General features: G+C 36.2%; 1 protein-coding gene and 3 long non-coding RNA genes across 8 annotated transcripts in view; 3 read left to right on the forward strand and 1 right to left on the reverse strand.

The window, feature by feature from the left end:
* Positions 1-370: 370 nt before the first annotated feature.
* On the forward strand, positions 371-1,847 carry LOC126613049 (uncharacterized). Its single transcript, XR_007619601.1, has 4 exons — positions 371-487; positions 1,184-1,332; positions 1,428-1,540; positions 1,659-1,847. It is a non-coding gene; the product is annotated as an uncharacterized LOC126613049 (long non-coding RNA).
* A 37-nt stretch (positions 1,848-1,884) lies between these two features.
* Positions 1,885-9,534, forward strand: LOC126612929 (uncharacterized). Of its 4 annotated transcripts, none has more exons than XR_007619492.1 (5): positions 1,885-1,958; positions 4,103-4,204; positions 4,403-4,535; positions 8,897-8,919; positions 9,015-9,315. It is a non-coding gene; the product is annotated as an uncharacterized LOC126612929 (long non-coding RNA). The 4 variants fall into 4 exon arrangements; XR_007619480.1 differs by having other exon boundaries at positions 1,889-1,958; positions 4,100-4,204; XR_007619486.1 differs by lacking the exon at positions 1,885-1,958 and adding an exon at positions 3,097-3,191 and having other exon boundaries at positions 4,100-4,207; positions 9,015-9,534.
* Positions 9,535-10,000: 466 nt separating this feature from the next.
* The window catches only part of LOC126612193 (rust resistance kinase Lr10-like), a 103,100-nt gene continuing 92,278 nt past the window's right edge, over positions 10,001-20,822 (reverse strand). The window contains exon 7 of one of the 2 annotated variants that reach the window (XM_050280556.1): positions 10,001-10,675. In XM_050280556.1, coding sequence (XP_050136513.1) covers positions 10,136-10,675 — 540 coding nt within the window. In that variant the 3' untranslated portion in view covers positions 10,001-10,135. The remainder of the gene's footprint in view (positions 10,676-20,822) is intronic. The other variant, XM_050280547.1, reaches the window with a different exon arrangement.
* Positions 19,011-20,684, forward strand: LOC126613136 (uncharacterized). The gene is made up of 3 exons (XR_007619689.1): positions 19,011-19,245; positions 19,745-19,811; positions 20,403-20,684. It is a non-coding gene; the product is annotated as an uncharacterized LOC126613136 (long non-coding RNA).

Here is a 20,822-nt window from a genome sequence, read left to right on the forward strand (position 1 = left end):
ATTATTCTGAAACTAACATTTGAGGAATTCAAGGTTTGTTAGTTAATTTGTACATCAGAATACCATGACAAACTGTGAAGTTGTAATTGTTGACCTTACAATGTATCTTTTTTGGTTTGGAGCATAAGACTTATATGTGTTGCTTTCACTTCATGAAGGCTAACTCTTTATTTTAGGCCTAAGAATATAATTTCTTGGAGAATCTACATTGTTGATAATTTTTGGAACAATATTATCCCCAAAATTTCTCCGCATGTTATCCTCAACGTAGACATCGTATAACCATCATTGAACTTCTGAACCAAAAATTTGAGTTTTATGATTATCTAAACGTCTATAAACACATGATACAGATTGAGACGAATGTCAAATTTAAAATGGCGTTAATCAGGACAGCTGCAAACTCTAATTTGCGGCCTTTGAAATGGAGAAGTTACTTCTTGCTTCACTTCAGCAGCATAGTCCAGCTTCTAAATTTAGTTCTCAGGTATGAGGTTTCTCAGTTACCTCTTTTTTGTAATAAAACATTTGACTAGTATTTGCCAGGATATCCAATTAATTAGGTTAGTTTTTGTCAGCAGTAATAATTTGTTTTTGTAGCTTTATGTGTCTCTGTCTCCAAATATGATGATCTCTTAATTTGCTTCTATAGCTTTTGTAATATGATGATCTCTTAATTTGCTTTTGCATATCTTCTTTGCTTCCTCTACTAGCTCTATATGAGATTCCATCTCCAAATAATTATTCCCTATTTCCTATTTTTACAGGAAGCAAATCATTGAATACACATGGAAAATTAAAAGGGTTTTAGTTTTTGGATTAGTTTAATTTTTTTTGTTGGTTATTGCTTGTATTGCTGTTAAATATTTGATGGGTAGTTTGAAATGGGGAACTTGGTTGATTGAGTATTAACTTTTATTAAATTAATATTCTTATTCAATATTGAATTAAGACTCCTCTTATTAAATTAAGACTCTTAAGGCTCTAATCTAATGTTCATGCTCAACATCTCCTCTATCTTTCTACAATTGGTAAAACTTTTGTATTATTATTCCAATTTTGGTTACTGGGTTGTGGAATTTTCCTTTTTTTATGGGTGATCAATACTATATATATGCATGACAAATATAAACAATATTTTGGGGCAAATTTAGTTGTTTAATTTTTAATTTTTTTGTGACAGTGAGATTATGGTAGGATTTCGTTTAGATTCCGCGGCCCAATGGGATTCTCTGCTTTGATAAGATTGGGGTTGATGCCAAGAAAGCCAATAAGCCTATTGTGGATGCCGCAGCCACCTAGCGCTGTTTTCCAAAATCCTCTCTCACTTGGGTAAGCAATTAAGACTTTTTGTTTAGTTTTTATTATGCCCAATTTTGTATTTAAACCTTAAAAAAAATTAAACTGATTTGGGGTTACTGAAATAGGCATGCTTGATGAGTGCTGCAAAGTTGTCATCCCTGAATCAGAAGATGCTCAGAAGGAAGAAGAAGAAGAAGAAGAAAGTTGTGGAATATCAAAAGCTTTTAGCTTTGTGAAGGTATGCTTTTTCCCAACTCACCTCTTGCTTTTGTTGCACTGAATTGGTAGATTGGGTTCAAAAATATATACATGTGATTTTTCGTGTAACTATTTCTTTACATAATTACCAATTGGAGGTGATTTGAGATCATGCAACATTTCCTTGCCAGAACCAAAGATTGCCGTCGCTCAGAGCTGCGTTTCATGAAACAAGTTCATCTCCTGCCAATTTTGTGTACCCACTTTTTATTCATGAGGGTTGGTGCTTGCTTGCAACACAATTTGGTGCTATTAAGTTTTGCGGTTTTACAATCTGTTCATGCTTAAACCTCTTTCAATTTTTCATTTCTATGTAAATCTTGCAGGTAGGACAACACACCTATTTGGGCAATGTCTGGATGTCTAGGCTTGGGTGGAGACGTGGACTTATGGAAGAGGTGAAGTAGCTTAGCTCGATCTCATTAGCTCTGATCTATTCTATTATGCTAAGATCAATAGTAAAAAGTTCTATTGATTTTATAATCAAAGATACATACATTATAGAAACAGAGGGTACATCATTAATTTCTTGTTGTAAACAATTATAACTTGAGGAACCATTTAAAGTATTTTGGTAATCAGCATACTTAAACTTAAATGTGATATATCCGTTTAGTATTTTTTTTTTATATAGTGATAATACTCAAGTATAATTTACATCATATATCTTTTGAAGTACATGAAACTATGAAGAAAAAACCCGAATTAAGGGGGTTTTGTTTTATATCAATATATTGCAGCAGAAGTCACACTTTGAAGAGTTCATGCTGCACAGAAAGATGATGAAATTCTACTTGTTGAGTCTATCATTGCTCCATTGGAGCCAGAGCTGAAGCTTGCTGCAGGAGTTATACATTGTTCTGCAATATGACCCTTTTATTTTAAAACTGATACAAAAATACTACAAAAATTTATGTAGTATTTTTGTATCAGTTTTGAGTGTCTATTTTGGCTTCCATATTTTGTCTATACATGTGAGGTATAATGTTCATTATGTATTTGGTTTCTATATTGATAACTGATCTTTTTTTTTAAGGTAACCAAGTTGCGGGATGACAGCAGAACACTTGATCTGCAGGTAAACCTTCAATTTCCATATGAAGTTTGCATGTTCGTTGTTTCTGGAATTTGAGTTTTTATTTTTTCTCAATTCTATCACATAGATTACGATTTCACATATGGGGTTATTAATGGCAATTATGATAGAAGAATTGGGATTGGAAGAAGATATTGAGTTGTTTATTTATGGGGATTAGAAAATGATTATCATACGAGTGATATTTATTTTTGTGTGGATTGTTAATATATAAAACTATAAGCTTTTGAGATTGGGAGACAAAACCCACAAATTCAAATCAGACAAAATAAATAAAAAATTTAACTGACTTAAAGATCAAACTCCAAAAGGGTATTAAAAACAAGGCTTATTTGATCCATTGAGTGTGAAAGTTTTGAGCTTTGAAGAAGCAGAGGAGGAGAGTTGTTAACCAAGCTGCATTATCCATGTATTAGGATGTTGAAGGTAGGCAGGAAAATTACTTTTTGACGCCATATCCAGAAGAGCATAACGTCAGGCCTGCATTTTTGCAGCAAGGACCAAAACAAGTAGAAGTGAAGGCTTAACTGTTTGGGTATTTATCCTAAACCTAATTATTCTTATTTAGGTTTAGGATAAATGATTGAGTGTGTCTCGATGATTGTATTACTATGATGAATGATTTGAGGAGTTGGAAATGGTTCATTGCTTATGTTTTTCTTAGGTGTGTACTTTGGTTATTTCCGAGCTTTTCACGACTTTTGATACCTAATAGAGAATATGGAAACCCCAACTTTAATTTTATGAATTGGTTTTGGTGCCTAAAATGAAATCTAGCATAGTGAAATCTTGCATAATGAAATTATGACAAATTTCCCTTCATCTTTAGATTCTCATTTAATTCAATTCGTATGCAATTTAGGGTTATTCAATTCATGAGTAATCAAATTATGTTTTTAATTCCTTCTTTTGATTTACAGTTCAACATTGTCATACACAATGAAAAAGGTGCCAGTAACAGAGTTATGGATTTGGATGCCTTTAGTGGAATAAAATTGAATTTTTTAACCTTGTATTTGTAAACATAAAATACTCCATGAGATATACTCATAGCTTTTGAAAACAATCCTTGAGGATGGCATAACAACATCTCCAACTTTTGTCATGTAATGTATGAATGTAAATAGCACTTTGTAAACATATGGATGTAATATATGTATATAAACACTCTTTAACATGTATATTTTTCAAAACTTTCTACATCTTCAACAATGTTTCAATGATTTCTTGATGTAAACAATGATAATTTGAAGAACCATTTAAAGTATTTTGGTAATCAGCATACTTAAGCTTAAATGTGATATATCCGTTTAGTATTTTTTATACAGTGATAATACTCAAGTATAATTTACATCATATATCTTTTGATGTACATGAAACTATGAGAAAAAAACCCGAATTAATCTGATTATGGGGGTTTTGTTTTATATCAAAATATTGCAGTAGAAGTCACACTTTGAAGAGTTCACACTGCACAGAAAGACGATGAAATGCTATCTGTTGAGTCCATCATTGCTCCATTGGAGACAGAGCTGAAGCTTGCTGTAGGTGGTATACTTTTGTTCTGCAATATGACCCCGTAATTTTATTTTAAAACATATAGGGTTGAAAAAAAATTATGTAGTATTTTTGTATCAATTTTGAGTGTCTATTTTGGCTTCCATATTTGGTCTGTACATGTGAGGTATAGAGTGTTCAATATGTATTTGGTTTCTATATTGTTAATGTATCTATTTTTTTTTTTAGGTAACCAAGTTGCAGGATGAAAACAAAACACTTGATTTGCAGGTAAACCTTCAATTTCTATATGAAGTTTGCATTTTCGTTGTTTCTGGAATTTGAGTTTTTGCAGGATGAAAACATAACACTTGATCTGCAGGTAAACACTTGATTGGTTATTTCCTAGCTTTTCACGACTTTCGATACCCAATAGAGAATATGGAAACCCCAACTTTAATTTTATGAATTGGTTTTGGTGCCTAAAATGAAATCTAGCATAGTGAAATCTTGCATAATGAAATTATGACAAATTTCCCTTCATCTTTACATTTTCATTTAGTTCAATTTGTATGCAGTTTAGGGTTATTCAATTCATGAGTGATCAAATTAGGTTTTTAATTCCTTCTTCTTTTGATTTTCAGTTCAACATTGTCGTATTTTGGATGCCTTTAGTGGAATAAAACTGAATTTTTTTAACTTTGTATAGTTGTAATGAGATAGACTCATAGCTTTTGAAAACAATCTTTGAGATAGACTCATGTAATGTATGAATGTAAATAGCACTTCGTAAATATATGGATGTAATATATGTATATAAACACCACTCTTTAGCATATATATTTTTTAAAACTTTCTACATCTTCAACAACGTTTCAAGCCCTGCAGTAATGGGCGGGTACATTTGCTAGTATACATCTAAAATTATAAGACTAAATCCTTTAGTTCTTGGATTCATCTAAGAACTACTTATTCCAGCAGATGCTATGCTTGCACTACTAGAATTTATGGCTTGCCTTGTCAACTATTGCACGACAGAAGATTTCGTCAGTTTCACCTTTTTTAACCGACATAATATAAGTTTAGTAGGGCAAAATCTGTCACGTCCCGATCCCAACATATGTCAAGAATCGACACGTGACAAGGAAAATAACGTTCGTTGAATATGGTATAAGTTACGGAATGAAATACTTTAACTGATAACCCAAAATAATGTGAAGGTGGCTAAGTTCTTCACAAAATATTTACAAATATCTACATCCCAAAAAGAAGCATAATCTTTGCTTTACTAAGAACAAGTATGAGGTGCTAAAAAGAAAGTCCCAAAAGATAATGTACAAGAGTGAAACAAGGGTAACCTAACGCTCCAAGTCTCTGATAACTGCACTATTACCCCCACCTACAAACTTCTCGGAGTCTACTCAAACCTGTCACTTGTACGATCAGTGCCTACGCCATCGGAATGGTGCACCAAGCAAACAACAACCTGGATAAGTTGCGAAGCTTAGGAGAGTGACAATAATATCAAGTATGTGAGAATAATGCTAATGCCAACCATCAAACATAGTTTACATATCTTGAATATAAATCATTCATAAGAAATCAATACCAACTTTTGTAAACCCCGAAGGAGTCACCTAGACATCCAACTGTTCGTCTGAAACCAATCACAACCATCTTCTCATACAACTCAATGAAAAGTAGAGTTAGAGTGATACAGTTTGGCCGAAGCCTACACCTTTGAAGTCATCACAATTCAAATTCAATAAATCCCAAGGTGAGTACGATCCCGGACCACCACTCAACGGAATTGCGAAATAGGAGGGATTCCGGACCATCTCTCAACGAAATCCAAATGCATACGATTCTGAACCCTCCCTCAACGGAATCGTTAAATACAATACATAACAATAACTAAATGAAACCCAATTTAGATACAATTCTGGAACATCACTCAATGGAATCGCGGAATAGAAGGGATTCCATACCATCTCTCAACGAAATCCGAGTGGATACGATTCCGGACCATCACTCAACGAAATCGCAGAAGACCAACAATCAGAATGTACGGCGGCTCAAAGAAATGAGACAAGTACAAACTACTTAATTTACAAAAACTCAACAAAGGGAGATTAGGCACAATTACTAAATTTAGAACCAATCACCGAAGCGGAAGGTGAAACAATATTGAAGCAACAAATCCCCATCATAATGGTTAACAGTCATTACTAGTCCTCACATTAATCTCAACATGTCATTCATACAAATCAAACCACATTTCCAATATACATGCCACACCCCATTTCATAAACATAAATTTTTGTCAAAGTATTGGAATAACAATTCAATAGAACATATTCATAAAACCAATTCATATCCACACAGGATCATAATTATGACAACCTAGTAATTACCAATATCACATATATTAAAGTCACTCACCTGGAGTCCGCGCTAATGTACCCTAGCACGATAGTTAAGATATCACATTCTATCACCGCCTAACAAAGCACAAGTCCACATTTAGATTTCCTTCGATAATTCACATACTAAAAAATTCTCATATGTCTCCCACAACAACATTTAATGAGGAATCGAACCGTCGTTCTAATGTAGGGTCCATGATCTTACGTCATTTGCTTCGGAAAATCCAATCACTAGATTTTCACTTATAAGTCCCTAAGGTCCTTTAACAATCTACAATAGCATATTAAAATCTTGTCTCAATTCAATGATAAGATTGTCAATTGTTAGAATAATCAAGTGGTAGACCTTATCGATAATATATACAATCAACAACATTTTCATAAATCGAATGTCACATATCGGAAAATTCGACTTTTTCCAAAAATTCTCTAATTTTACAAGAATGAAGATTTCAACAAGTAGAGTAAACTTTATACCTGTGGCCAAGTCCAATTTGGCCAGGAAGGCCCAAATTGGCTCGCACCCAACGAAACCCTAAGGTGGGTGTTCTTCAATTCGACTTCCTTGATGTTCCAACACCCCAACCACCAATTGGATCTTGTTCTTGGGGTCCAAGGGAAGCTGATTAAGGGTGATGGTGAATGGTGATACTCTCCAGAATGACAATTCGTCGTCGAGAACCCCTGGGTTCTCATATGGAGTTCTACATGAAATAGACCTTTAAACCCTTGATTTTTTTGTAGAGAGGGAAGGAGGAAGGTAGTGGAGCAAGTTGCAGGTGAAAGAGGTTGGAAAATTAGAAGAGAAATGGTAGGATTTGGCCTAACATTGGCCGGTTTTGAAAATAAAAAGGGTTTAGTGGTGGTACACGAGTTCACCCCATGGAAAAAGAAAATGTCAACATTTTCCTCCTTCTTATTGATCATTTCTCAACCTTAAAAAAAATCTGCTGGGTCCCCTTAATAGTGGCTGATGCCTAAACTTTTTCCACCACCTAATTTGCTCAATTCGACTTATAATAGCCGGTGCATTAATCTAAAAAGGGTTTGGGTCTTTTACCCATAAGTGGAAATTAAAATGATTCCCACAATCTAAAGTTTCACCACTTCAAATGTTTGTAACTATACCATTATAATTCAGACTCGCAAATGGCTTTCTCCTATGCGTTCGTGGGTTCAAGATTATTTAAAAACACTAGTTGTAACTTCGAAATGTCAACGAAAGATAAAGATTGATTATGAAACTTCCAACTCGATAACTAATCAATTACTAAACTTATAATTAGTGGAATTAAAATTAACTAATAAAGATAATGTAATCACGAATATGAATTTAAATTAAGAAATACGTAATAAATGGTGAAATTCCGGGGATGGAATTTCACAAAATCAGTCAACATACTGGGTTGACTGGATAGATTTATAAGATGGCTAGAGTTCGTAGGTTAAGACATCAGTCGTTGGGCAATACATTTGGAACGAAGATGTGAGTGTTTTAACTGACGAATAAGCTGGTTGTCATGTAGATCTTTCCCGACTGACGGTTGGTTCGACAAGTAGCTCTCTGGATAACAATTCATCTTCAAGGGGAACAGGTTGCCCCTCAGATGAATGGTTAAAGGCAATTGTGAGACCATAATTTTCTAGGACCGGAATAAAAAATACAGTAAAACCCTCACCCATTCTCTCTATGTAACCATCCACCAAATACCCCTTCTTCCCTTTCTATTTCTCTCTCTGAAATTACCCCTGACCGAATCACACAATCCAACCAACTCTCTGTAAGCCTCCCTCACCGATTCCATGGATTTCATGGACTTATCCCTCTCACCTTCTCTCATTCTCTCTATATATAGCAAGTCCCCTTGCCTCAGTGTCCCTGACAACAGAATTTATGGCGTGTCTTTGTTCTTTCAATTATTTGAAAGCTTCCCTACCTTGCAGTCTTGTACAAAGACTTATGGTGTTTCATCAGTTCCATTTGGTGGTTGGGTGGGAAATGAAATTAAAACTCTGCATTTCAAATGGTCTAAACTAAATTGTATTAAATGTGAAGCAAAGGCCAAGAGGTGTAGATTGAAGAACAATGGCACCAAGAGCGAAATTGAACTTGTTGACAGGAGGAAACCAAGGATAATGTGGCTAAATCTTATTTCGAATCTATTCTGCTCATGATGTTTTTAATGATGATGATCGTTATACTTTGCTACATGCTGTGATTTTTCCGCTTTCATGTAATTAGCGGCTTATATTTGTGGTAACGATATTGATTAATTTCGAGAAATGACAGTCTAATTTTTGCAACTATCTTTTGCAGGCAAAACAAAGACGTTTGCAAGGGTGAGTTGTGTAGGACCGGTGTTTAGCATTGTTTCATGTCTAAAGGACACTCGAGAATAAATGTTTACTCATGGATAGTATCGATCTATTTGCAGGAGCAACCCTGGGTTCATTTGTTCTGTTACTACTGGTCATTGTGGCATATCACACCTATAGCGCTGATAAAAGTAAAAAGAGAATAGAATGAAATTTGGTAAGTTTTCGGCGGACAACAAAGATCTTAAGCCAAGCATATATTCCTATGCAGATATTAAGAGGATTACAAATCAATTCAAGTACAAGTTGGGCCAAGGAGCATACATAGTATTTTTAAAGGAAAGCTTTCTTCTGAATGCTTTGTTGCCGTGAAAGTACTGAACAATTCCAAGGGCAACCGGGAAGAGTTTGTAAATGAAGTGGGAACAATGGGTCATATTCATCACGTCAACGTGGTTCGCTTGGTGGTTCACTCCAGGATTATATTTCATCAGTTGATAGAAAGATTTCTTTCCTTGGTTGGCATAAGTTGAAAGATATTGCTATCGGCATAGCCAAGGCACCATGGATGTGATCTACAAATCCTCCATTTCGATATCAAACCCCATAATGTTTTGCTCGACCAAACATTCATGCCAAAAGTCTCTGAATTTGGTCTGGCCAAGTTATGTTCCAAGGATCAATCAGTGTGACTAAAGTGAGGGGGACCATGGGATACATTGCACCTAAAGTGTTTTCCAGGAATTTCAGAAATGTGTCTTACAAGGCAGATGTCTTGAATGCTGTTGCTTGAGATGGTAGGAGGAAAGAAGAATATTGGTTCAACCAGAGGACACGAAAAATGAAATCTACTATCCAAAATGGATTTATAATCTTCTAGAGGAAGGAAATGAACAACAGATCCATATTGAGGAAGAATGTTATGGTAAGATTCCAAAGCAACTTGCAATTTTAGGGCTCAGATGCATCCAGTGACACTCGGTGGATCGTCCTTCCATGAAAACGGTGGTTCGGATGTTAGGAGGAGGAGAAAGCTTGATGATGCAAGTAACCCTAAAAGCCTCATACAGTTAGAAGCAATTGTTGAATTAGAGTAACATGTATATGTATACGCACCAACACAAGTCGTTCTTAGATGAATCCAAGCCAAACAATTACATACCACAGTTATTCACTAAATCACTTTAAAGCAAGAATTTAATTAATAATACATTACTGCACTTCCTTAACCATTTGACTATCACCTAGCTAACAATGAACACGTTAGCTCTGCGTTAGAACATATTGGGTTCAATTCATTGTCTTGAATATCACCCACAGTCACAGGCACCTCTTGTGGGCATAGAGAAGGCCTCAGAGGCATTTGCAGACATTCAACATCTCCTCCAAGCATTTCAACAACTTTGGACATCGAAGGGCGATCACTTGGTTTCATTTGAATACACCACAAGGCGGTCATAACCATCTTTCTTATTACTTTCTTTTCCTCCTCTGTAACATTGTCCATTTCCAAGTCATTTCCCACAATATATTGATCGTATACCCACAGCGGGAAGTAGATCTGGCTTGAATGCTCTACCGTTGCATTCAAATTCTTCCTTCTGCCTGCCATTTCCATCAACAACATTCCAAAACTATAGACATCGGCCTTGTATGAGACACCTCCAATATTTTTATAGAACAACTCAGGAGCAATATATCCCATTGTACCCCGTGCTGCTGTCAAAGAGACAATGCTATTATCTACAGGATACAATTTTGCAAGCCCAAAGTCAGAAACCTTTGCTTTAAAGTTCTCATCAAGAAGGATGTTATGAGGCTTGATATCGAAATGTAGAATTTGCATTTCACAACCTTGATGTAGATATTTGATCCCTTGAGCCACTTCAAGAGAAATCTCATACATAGTCTTGATAGTTAAGGGAAGACTTCCTTCTTTGGAATAAATGTATTTATCAAGAGAGCCATTAGGCATGAAGTCATATACTAGAGCGCACTTTGATCCCTCAACACAATATCCAACAAGTTGCACCACATTGGCATGGTGAATCCTTCCGATTGTAGCTATTTCGCTAATGAAATCTTGGCCATTAGCTTTAGGCTTGCCCAAAACTTTAACTGCTACAAATCGGCCACTGCGTAGCTTTCCTTTAAATACAGAGCCAAAACCACCTTTGCCCAACTTGTCCTTAAACCTGCGAGTCATTTTCTTGATGTCCGAGTAAGAGTACCTTATAGGCATGAAGTTGTTATTGCATTGCAGAAAATCTTCTATTGTGCTATACATTGATAAATGTCTTCTGCGCCATTTGTAGATTAAAAATACAGTCACAACTAGACCTCCAAAAACAAATCTGGCTAGGAAAAATAACCCTGCATGCATTGACATTAATATGTTAGATCCACTGTGTGCTACTTTTTCTTCCCTTTCTTGCCAAATTACTTTGTCTTTGACGTAATTAAAGAGAGAGAATGGGAATTCTACATATGCTGATAATACAATCTCGTTGTAGTCCTTACCGATGCATATGAGTATAAACCATCCAATTACTGCAACAAAATCAATTGACTATGAGTTTGAAAAGTGAATAAAGTGAAGAAAAAAAAATTAAATCAAAGGGTGCCTTTATTGACATCCAAATTTTAGTTAGTTTCACTCAACTAAAAACTTTTTGTCATCAAACTTTCTAATTTGCAGTCGAAATTGAGTTCACCCAACCCACCAAGCAGCAAGCACCACTCACCAAAAAAACCAACAACACGCACCCACCACTCACCAATGAACACACAGACCCACAAGGAGCCGGCATCGACGCTGTCGAAGAGGGAGGGACCGGAGGATGGTGTAGTTTTGTCGGGCGCGCGGTGGTGGTTTTGTCTGTTCATTTTCTCTTTCTTTTGGTAGGTGGAGATTGGTGCGGATTTGGGCTAACTTAAAAATGCGGGGAAACTATGAAGTTTGACAAAATGTTTTAGATAGGTGAACTTAACTGAAATTTGGATGCCAATAAAGGTACCCAAAATCAAAAGACTTGAGCGTATGGACTAATTAAATGAAGCTCTTACCTATATCGACGTTTTTGTTTAACCGTGAAAAGAACGTGCCAGCTGCAGCAGTACATACCACGGAAAAGTGAGCAAAGATATACAGTTACTAGGTTTAAGAAGTACAGATAGAGCACACAAAAATAAAAGAAGCTTTTGGGGAGAAACTTCTTACTCCAGATGTATTCATGACCTACAGTGAAAAATGTGAAGAAGAATACACAACATTAGCAATAGCTCACCCAGTCTTCAGAATTTGAAAAATAAAGTTTGTCGATCGAAAACTTGTAAATAAAACAAAAAGAGGACCCCTTACCGATTTCTTGCCATAGATATTGAAAGAAACCTACATGAACAAAGAAAGAACAAGACCACATGCATTAGCATAACAAGTGTGAGGTGTCGTTAGAAAATAAATTTAAAATTCTAGTGCTGTCAATACATTGATAATATATATATATATATATATATATATATATATATGTACTATTTTTTTATACAGAGGAGAAGAGGGGGATTTGGAACGATGAAAAAGTTGCCTGCGGACACGGGTAACCGTTTCTCTATCAAAAAACTCTTGTTCTTCAATTCTTATTCATCTACCAAGTCTTAACTTATGTTTTGAAGTTTCTCAAAAAAAAAAACTTATGTTTTGGAGGGCCTTGACTCACACCACATTAATATGCAGGATTAGGTCTAACCAAGGAAGAAAAAATCGATAATATCGGCGATATTTCGTCGATATTATCGATTTTTCACGGTTTCGATATTTTAATAGGTATCCAACGGGTTTTCATCAAAATATCGCGATATTATCGATAATATCGTGATATTTCCGAAATTATCGTGATATTTTTTGAACTGTGCTACTCGGAGAAGAACGCCGGAGCTTCTACAGCTCCGGCCGACTGTAAAACAGGACCCTAGACTCCGATCTAGGTATCAAAATGAAATAGAAGACGAGATGAACATTTTTATATATTCCGTTTGCCGTGAAACGGTCGGAGGTGTTCGGAAAGTTCGTCTACACCCACGGCCTCGCCGGAGATGGGTGTGCCTATTCCCGAGCCGATTTCGTCCAAAAAAACCTTGCAAAAACACGATTTTGAACTTAAATTTCACATATAAGGTTCAATCTAGAACAGAAAGAGGCAAACCCGAAGCTTACCTAACCGGAGAAATTCAAGAAACTCGCCGGAGTTCCTGCGTTCACCGAGTTGCAGAGACGAGAAGGAGAGGGAGAAAGACGAGGTTACTGATGATGATGGGTGTCTTCCTGAAGCAGGTGCGATGGTGTGCATGTGTGTATGTGGGTCTCGGACCCTCGGTGCAGAGAGAAAGGAGAGAGACGGCGCCGACGAGGGAGGAGCAGAAGGCGATGTTGGAGAAGGATCGAGAGACCTTGGGTCTCTGTGCGTGTGTGTGGGAGAAGGATCGAGAGACCTTGGGTCTCTATGCGTGTGTGTGGGAGAATGGAGAATGGGGAGAAGGGAGAAGGGGGAGAAGGGAGCTCAGAGAAAGAGAAGGATCGAGAGAGAATGAAATGATGGTTCGAATGAGAGATGGAGAGCCGTTCGGCTTGGGAGTCAAGGAATTAGAAAGGGCCTTTTTCATTTTTCCACAATTAAAAAAAACAAAAAAAAAACAAAGGAATGGACATAAAGAGCCGTTTGGCTCCGAGTTTAATGCAAAGAAGAGAGCCGTTGGCTCGACTCTGGGCTCGAGGCAGATGGATGCATAGCATCCAATGTGAGATCAAAACCGCAGCTAGGGTTTTATGGTGCACGTGTGTGCATGCATGTGAGCTGCAATTGGGCTGCCTTATTCAACTTGTAAGTTTCTCGCGGCCCAGGTCAAAATTTTCAAGGCTTCTTTATTGGCTGCCCGTCAATCATGGCCCATTGTTCAGAGCTTTTTGTTCCTCATCTTCCTGAGTTCGACACACCAGGTCTTTTTTTTTTAATTTTTTTTTTATTTTTCTGTTAATTCATTCTCTGTTAGTTATTTTCTTTCATTTTTATTTTCATGTTTTACATAGTTTAGTTTATCTTAGTTCCAGTTTTTTTTTTTAGATTGTTCTTTCTTTTCCACACCTTGAGGACAATGTGTGATTTAAGTTTGAGGGTGGGAAATAAGAAACTTTAGGTTTTTAATTTTTGTGTCAAGTTAAAAATTTTCGTTTTTAAGTTAATATCCATAGTTTATTTTAAGCGTTAGAACAAATGGACAAGGTGAAGGTTAATTCCATATTAAAGTCTTTTCTATTTAACATCAATTAAACATTAATTCACGAATTATACTTTGAAAATTTGCATTATATATAAATGATTATGGTGTGCTTAAACTTCTTTCATTAATTACTACATATTTTCTACACTCATAATGTTTGCTAGCTCGCTATATAATCAACTTAAATCAGTTAAATCCATCATGCAATGCATTTCCTTCCAATTTTTTGTGACAAACTAATAGATAATTGACTAAATAAACATCCTACAAAGTTTCAATAAAAATTTCCAAGTTTTTCTTACAATTTATGTGGTTTCCATATTATTTTTATCGATATCGATAATATCCCGATATTTCCATCGATATTTCCGTGTTTTCGGACTACCGATATTTAATACCTTGGGTCTAACCTGTCATTCATTTCTTCATTTTGTATAATTAACTTCAGAAAAGAAACTTAAGAGAGCAAGCGTGACTTGAAGAGAGAATAAGGCAAGTTTTTCATCATTTATGTGTGTAAAGGTAATTTCAAAATTGCCTTCTTCCATTATGATTTCAAAATAAAAACAAATTCACAAAAAATTAAAAAAATGGGCGTTTTGACATAGGCGTCTCGTCTTTAAATTTTTTAGACTAAACATACACTCCTTTTAAAAATTTGATCAAACATTTTCCTAAAATTTTGGTTATTAATTTTGGTTTTTCACATAAGTTCAATTTTGTTTACAATTTTAGTTTTTCACGACTTCTCATGGGCATTTCGATTTCTTTTTTTTTCTTTACCTATTATCTCTATATCTATGCATTTATTATCCATCTCTATGCATTTTTTTTTATTGTTTATAATTTTTACTTTTTTTGTGAATATAGTAGAATATCTATATATAAAAAAAAAATTGTCAGATTTGATTATTTGAAAAGACCCAGCACATAATAAAGATTTGTTTGATTATATAGCTACGTCTAGTTACCTATAATATGGACACATTTAGTTTTATAGTGGATTTCATTTTTTGTATTTCTAGGTACATTTAGAATGTAAATGTACCAAAAGAGTTATCTGATAGAGACATTTGGTTTTGTGGTACATTTGGGATTTTTTGTATATTTGGTTTTTTGGTACATTTGGAATCAAAACGTATCAAAAGGGTTACCTGACAATTGGCACATTTGGTTTTATGGTACATTTAAATTTTTGGTACATTTGGTTTCTTGGTAAATTTGAAATCTAAACGTACCAAAAGGGATACATTTGGTTTTATGGTACATTTGGATTTTTGGTACGTTTGATTTCTCGGTACATTTGAAATCTAAACGTACCAAAAGTCAATACTTTTGTTATCAAATATACCATAAGTTTTAAGTATATTTTTTATATATCTATACGTGAAATTAAAACAAAAATAGCAAAATTTTGTTTTGTGAAATTATGTTACTAAAATATAAAGTTAGTTTTTTCTAAGATTTGCAGGATTTGAGCTCTGCTTGAAATCCTAACCCTAACGGTATCACAGTAGCGATCTTAAGGTTTCTGCTCTGCTTGAAACGCTAACCCTATATAACGATACATATTATCTCTTACGTTAACCACGTTTGACGAAGTTGCCGACCGGTCGAACGACAATTGATGCACTCTCGCTTTTGGATCCCTCGACATGGGCACTCCATCCTCCGGCTACAGAGACAGACCTCCCTTACCACGGAAGACCCGATTCATACTGCTCATACTCCTGTGATTATCCATGAGACTTTCGTTGCACAACTAAGTATTAAGTTGAATATAGTGCTGATTAATGTGATACTACCGATCATACTTTTACTAAATTGCGTACAGAGAATGTGGCTGTGAAAGGATGTTTGATTAATTCTATGGCTCCATATCTTATTTCGTACTTTATTCGTATACCGGTTGCAAAATCAGTTTAGGATATTTTACGATGTTTTACGATGGCTCTTGCTGGATCAAAGCTTCATAAATGTTGAAGATCAAGTTCGAAGACTTGCAGGATTTGTTCCAAGCGTTGAAGGATTTAAGTTTGCAATCAACGGTCAAGATTTTAACATCTAAACGATGTATAACTTGCCACGTGATTAGTTTGTTGGAGGATTAAGTTGTCTGTGTACTTTGCACGTGAGCGTCTTCGCGCTGCTTGTGTGCGAGTACATAACGACTATATTCACGGGCTCACATGCCTTGTGTGATGTAAACGAATCCAATGTAAATTCAGGATCAATAAACCCCATTTTTGTTTGTTCATATTCTCTGCAATACCAGCTTGAAGAACCCTTCAATTTTCTCATTCAAATTCTTACAAAACTACACTAAAATTATTAACAAACTATCATAAACACTACCATGGCCTCAGAGCTTGATTTGAGGTGAATCAAGGGGCGTGGATATGTGAGAGTTTCTTTGAGTTTTCCATGAAGGACTCAAGTGAATTGAGTTGCAAGATGGCTGGATCTAACGCTGAGCGTCGAGCACCAGTCTTCAATGGCATCAACTATGAATTCTGGTGCATTAGGATGAAGACAAACTTCAAATTCCACATCTGTGAAATTTGTTGAATAGGATTCGAGCTACCTTCAGATGAGAAATTAGCTGATGAAAAGCAGCTACTTGTTGCTCAAGATCTGGTTGCTTGCAATGCAAGGACTCTTGGATTGATTTAAGCAGTTGTGAATGATGAGATCTTCCCGAGAATTGCAAATCAAGAAACTGCAAAAGCTGCTTGGGATATATTGTAGCAAGAGTACAAAGGTGATTCTTAGGTAATGGCAGTTAAATTGCAAGGCATTCACAGTGATTTTGAGTATGCTAAGATGAAGAATGGTGAACCGTTGTTTGATTACTTAACTAAGTTGTTTGCACACTATAAATCAAATGAAAATGTATGGTGAAGAACTGCCTAACAAAATGATTGTTAAGAAGATCTTGATTAGTCTTTCACCTCAGTATGATAATATTGTTGTTGTGATTGAGGGGGCTAAAAATATAAGTGAAATTGATCCAAATGAAGTTGTTGCAACTCTGAAAGGGTTTAAACAAAGACTAGTTAGGCACTCTGTCACATCCTGGCTCGAGCCCCCACCACCGTGACACGATATTGTCCGCTTTGAGCCCTGACTACACCCTCACGGTTTTATTTCTGAGAACTCACGTGAGCATAACTTCCTAGTGGGTCACCCATCCTGGGAATGCTCTGGCTTATTCTCACTTAACTTCGGAGTTCCTACAGAACCCGAAGCCAGTGAACACCCAAAATGCCTCGCGCTTGGTAGAGATAAGAATATATACATATAAGGCTCACATGATTCACACCCATGGGCGATGTGGAATCTTACAATCCACCCCCTTTAGTGGCCCGACGTCCTCGTCGGCACACACGCGGTCAGGGATCGGCTCTGATACCAAATTGTCACATCCCGGCCCAAGCCCCCACCACAACCTGGGCTTGACTTCACCGTAGCATGATATTGTCTGTTTTGGGCTCCGACCACACCCTCACGATTTTGTTTCTGGGAACTCACGCGAGCAGAACTTCCTAGTGGGTCACCCATCCTGGAAATGCTCTCGCTCATTCTCGCTTAACTTCGGAGTTCCTACGGAACCCGAAGCCATTGAGCTCCCAAAAGGCCTCGCGCTAGGTAGAGATGAGAATATACATATAAGGATCACATGATCCACACCCCTGGGCGATGTGGGATCTTACACACTCATAGGACAATGATGTCACTGAAAGAGCCTTTAGTAGCCTAAGTTTGCAAGGAAGAAATAACAACTAATCTGGTGGTTTTAAATGAAAAAAAACCTTGGAAAAACAAAGATAAGAAACCTTTTGTAAAGAACAATGAGAAAAGTATCACTGCAGTCAAGGGCAATATCAGTAAAGAAGGATGCAAGCAATATGGTAACCTTTATTTTGGCAAATGTTGGTTCAAGGGTAAACCAAAGTGTCACAAGTGTGATAAGTTTGGGAATATTGCCAAGGATTGCAGGAGCAAAATGGTACAACAAGTGCACTATGCTAAAGATGTAGGTGAAGAGGCTTCCATGTTCTTTTCTTGCAATTCAGCATCAGTGATCAAGATTCAGCATGTCTGGTTTATCAACCGACACTCACAGAGGTGCGCAGATTTGGTTCCAACACACCTCATTACCATGGTTGAGAATGAATTCCACATTGATGATATGAGGACCTTGCATATGCTTTTAAAGTAGTTGGACTACTCTCCATATTGTTAATTGATTCTACATATGGTGAACCTCAACTTCTTTATACTATTAAAGTAGATTGTCCCACGTGTGAAGCCCAATGACCACACTTACTCCACGTCACCCAAGTTGTGTTCTCCACGTGATAGGTTTGAAAATTTGCCACACGTGAGGGGGCTTGTTGAGAATGAACCCCACATTGATGAGATGATAAATTTTGCATGTGCTTATAATGAGTTGGGCTACTCCTTATATTGCCAATTAATTTTATGATGGAACCTCAATTTCTTCAACCATCTCTAGAATTACTTTAGTCTAAAGTAATAATTTCAATTGCACTGTTCAAATCAACAGTGTTTTGGGGTGGATTTCAACTTATTTACAATTCTACCACAGGCTCCCTCTGCCGCTAATCTTGTTGCTTACGTGTTGATAATCGTGGGGAGGGATGAAGGATGGTAAATGGTAAGCCGGCCTTTCCCATTTCCTTCTCAAACCCTCTTTGCCTCATCCGTCTTGCAGACCTCGCCAGACTGACACAAACGGTCTCGCCTCCGTCCTATCCTTCATCTCGCCATCATCTCCCTTCTCTCGCCTCCGTCGTCTTACTTATTCTTTCTCTGTCTGTGGAATTGATCGATCTATTCGAAGAGGATCAACATTTATGAAATGGTGTTTAGATAGGTAGGGGTTGTGCGTGTGCGGTCATTTTAGAGGTTTTCTACTGTTTAGTTTTTGGGTTTTGTCTAATTTTTGTGGTCTTCTTTATAGATTGTTCTCTTTGGAAGCTTTTTTCCAGCCTTGACCTTCTTCTTGCCTGGTGCCTTCTCATTGAGTGTTGGAGGAGCATTAAAACACAGGTGTGTGTGTTTTGTCGACGTAAGAGATGAACGACATAAAAACATCCGTCTTTGTATTTTTTTGTGCTTTTTCTAACCCATCAATTTCTTTTGAGTCAACCAAATAGTCCCAAGTTGCAACTTATGTTGTGAGGTATTATTGTCTAAAAGTTAAGTATGCCTGTATATTTTATGTTTGTGCGCCTGCAAACCTCCACATGGTGTTAATCTCTGTGGGTCATCTATGTATATGTAGACATATCTATGTGTGTATGTGTGGAACGCAACATATCAGATTTAGGTTATATTGTGCATAGTTTTATTGTCTGTTATTATCTGCGTTGTCATTATGCCATTTCTATGCAGGCTCTGAAAGTTATTCATAAGCACTTTCCATAATTTAAGCTGTCTGTTTTGGGTTCTTTTTCATTAGGTCATTAGCTACTGATTAATGGAGAAACAAGGACCATGCCACTGATTTGGGTTCTTTTTCTAATTTTCTGATTTCGGGGTTTTGCAGGGAGTACTGATGTATTGATTTTCTAGGATTTTTTTTGTCCTTGCAGGATTTTTGGTCTTTGAAATGGGTATGTGTTGTTTTCAACATTTCAGTTCTAGCATGTTCCATTCTTCGTTGCTTCGTGATTCTCATTTTTCAGTGTTGGGTGATGAAAATTTGTTAAAGTAGCTGTAGTTTTTGAGAAATGTGGCATTTTTAGTTATATTTTCTGTTTAATCCCAAATGTAAGACTGAAAAATAATTGAAATGATGGTTTTTTAAAAACTCATCATAATTTTTTTTTCTGGGATTTAAAAGCATCTTTTTCGGATTGGTTATAAGGGTTATGTTCTCTTCAATTGGTTCACCTAATTTTGATTAATTTTAAGTTTTGTCCTTTAATTTTGTCTTTTAAGTTTTGTCCTTTAAGTTTTGTCCTTCAAGTTTTGTCCTTTAAGTTTTGTCTTTTAAGTTTTGTCTTTTAAGTTTTGTCTTCTATGCTGTAATGAGATATTTCTGTTGGCCTTACGGATTTCGGCATGGGAAAGTTCACTTATTTGTCTAATTAGATTGCGTATGCCTTCGATTCTTTATTTAATTGTTCTGTTTGCGTTGGGTGTAATGATCTAAATTTCATATGTTCGGAATTATTCTCTTAAAACCAATTTGTTACATTCAGGTTTCCACCCCACATTTCACAAGTTCAAATTCCATAGAAGTCGGTTCTACAGATTGCGTCTGCAATTAGATCAGAGATCAACCACTCTTTTGTTATCCTGCGGAAGATTGCTTTCGGAAAGGATCTGAAGCTGCTCCTCTCTGTATGTTTACTCTGTGTATGTTTATTCCCATGTAGCTCTGTCTTTTCTAATTAATGGTGTTGATATTACATTGTAATTCATGATGATGATTTAATTGTTTCTTGATTTGTAATTGTTTGTAAATAATGTGGCATATATGAATTGCAGTCTGTGTTTGTATGGAAGGGATGGCATATTATGTTGCTGACTTAATTGTTTATGTTTTTCAGATTTGCGAATGGTGTTATGATTGATTAGGTGATTGCTGACCTATGACTTTGTTTGGAGCTCAAATTTTG

The sequence above is a fragment of the Malus sylvestris genome, chromosome 2 (genome assembly GCF_916048215.2).
Source record: "Malus sylvestris chromosome 2, drMalSylv7.2, whole genome shotgun sequence".
Taxonomy (NCBI): domain Eukaryota; kingdom Viridiplantae; phylum Streptophyta; class Magnoliopsida; order Rosales; family Rosaceae; genus Malus; species Malus sylvestris.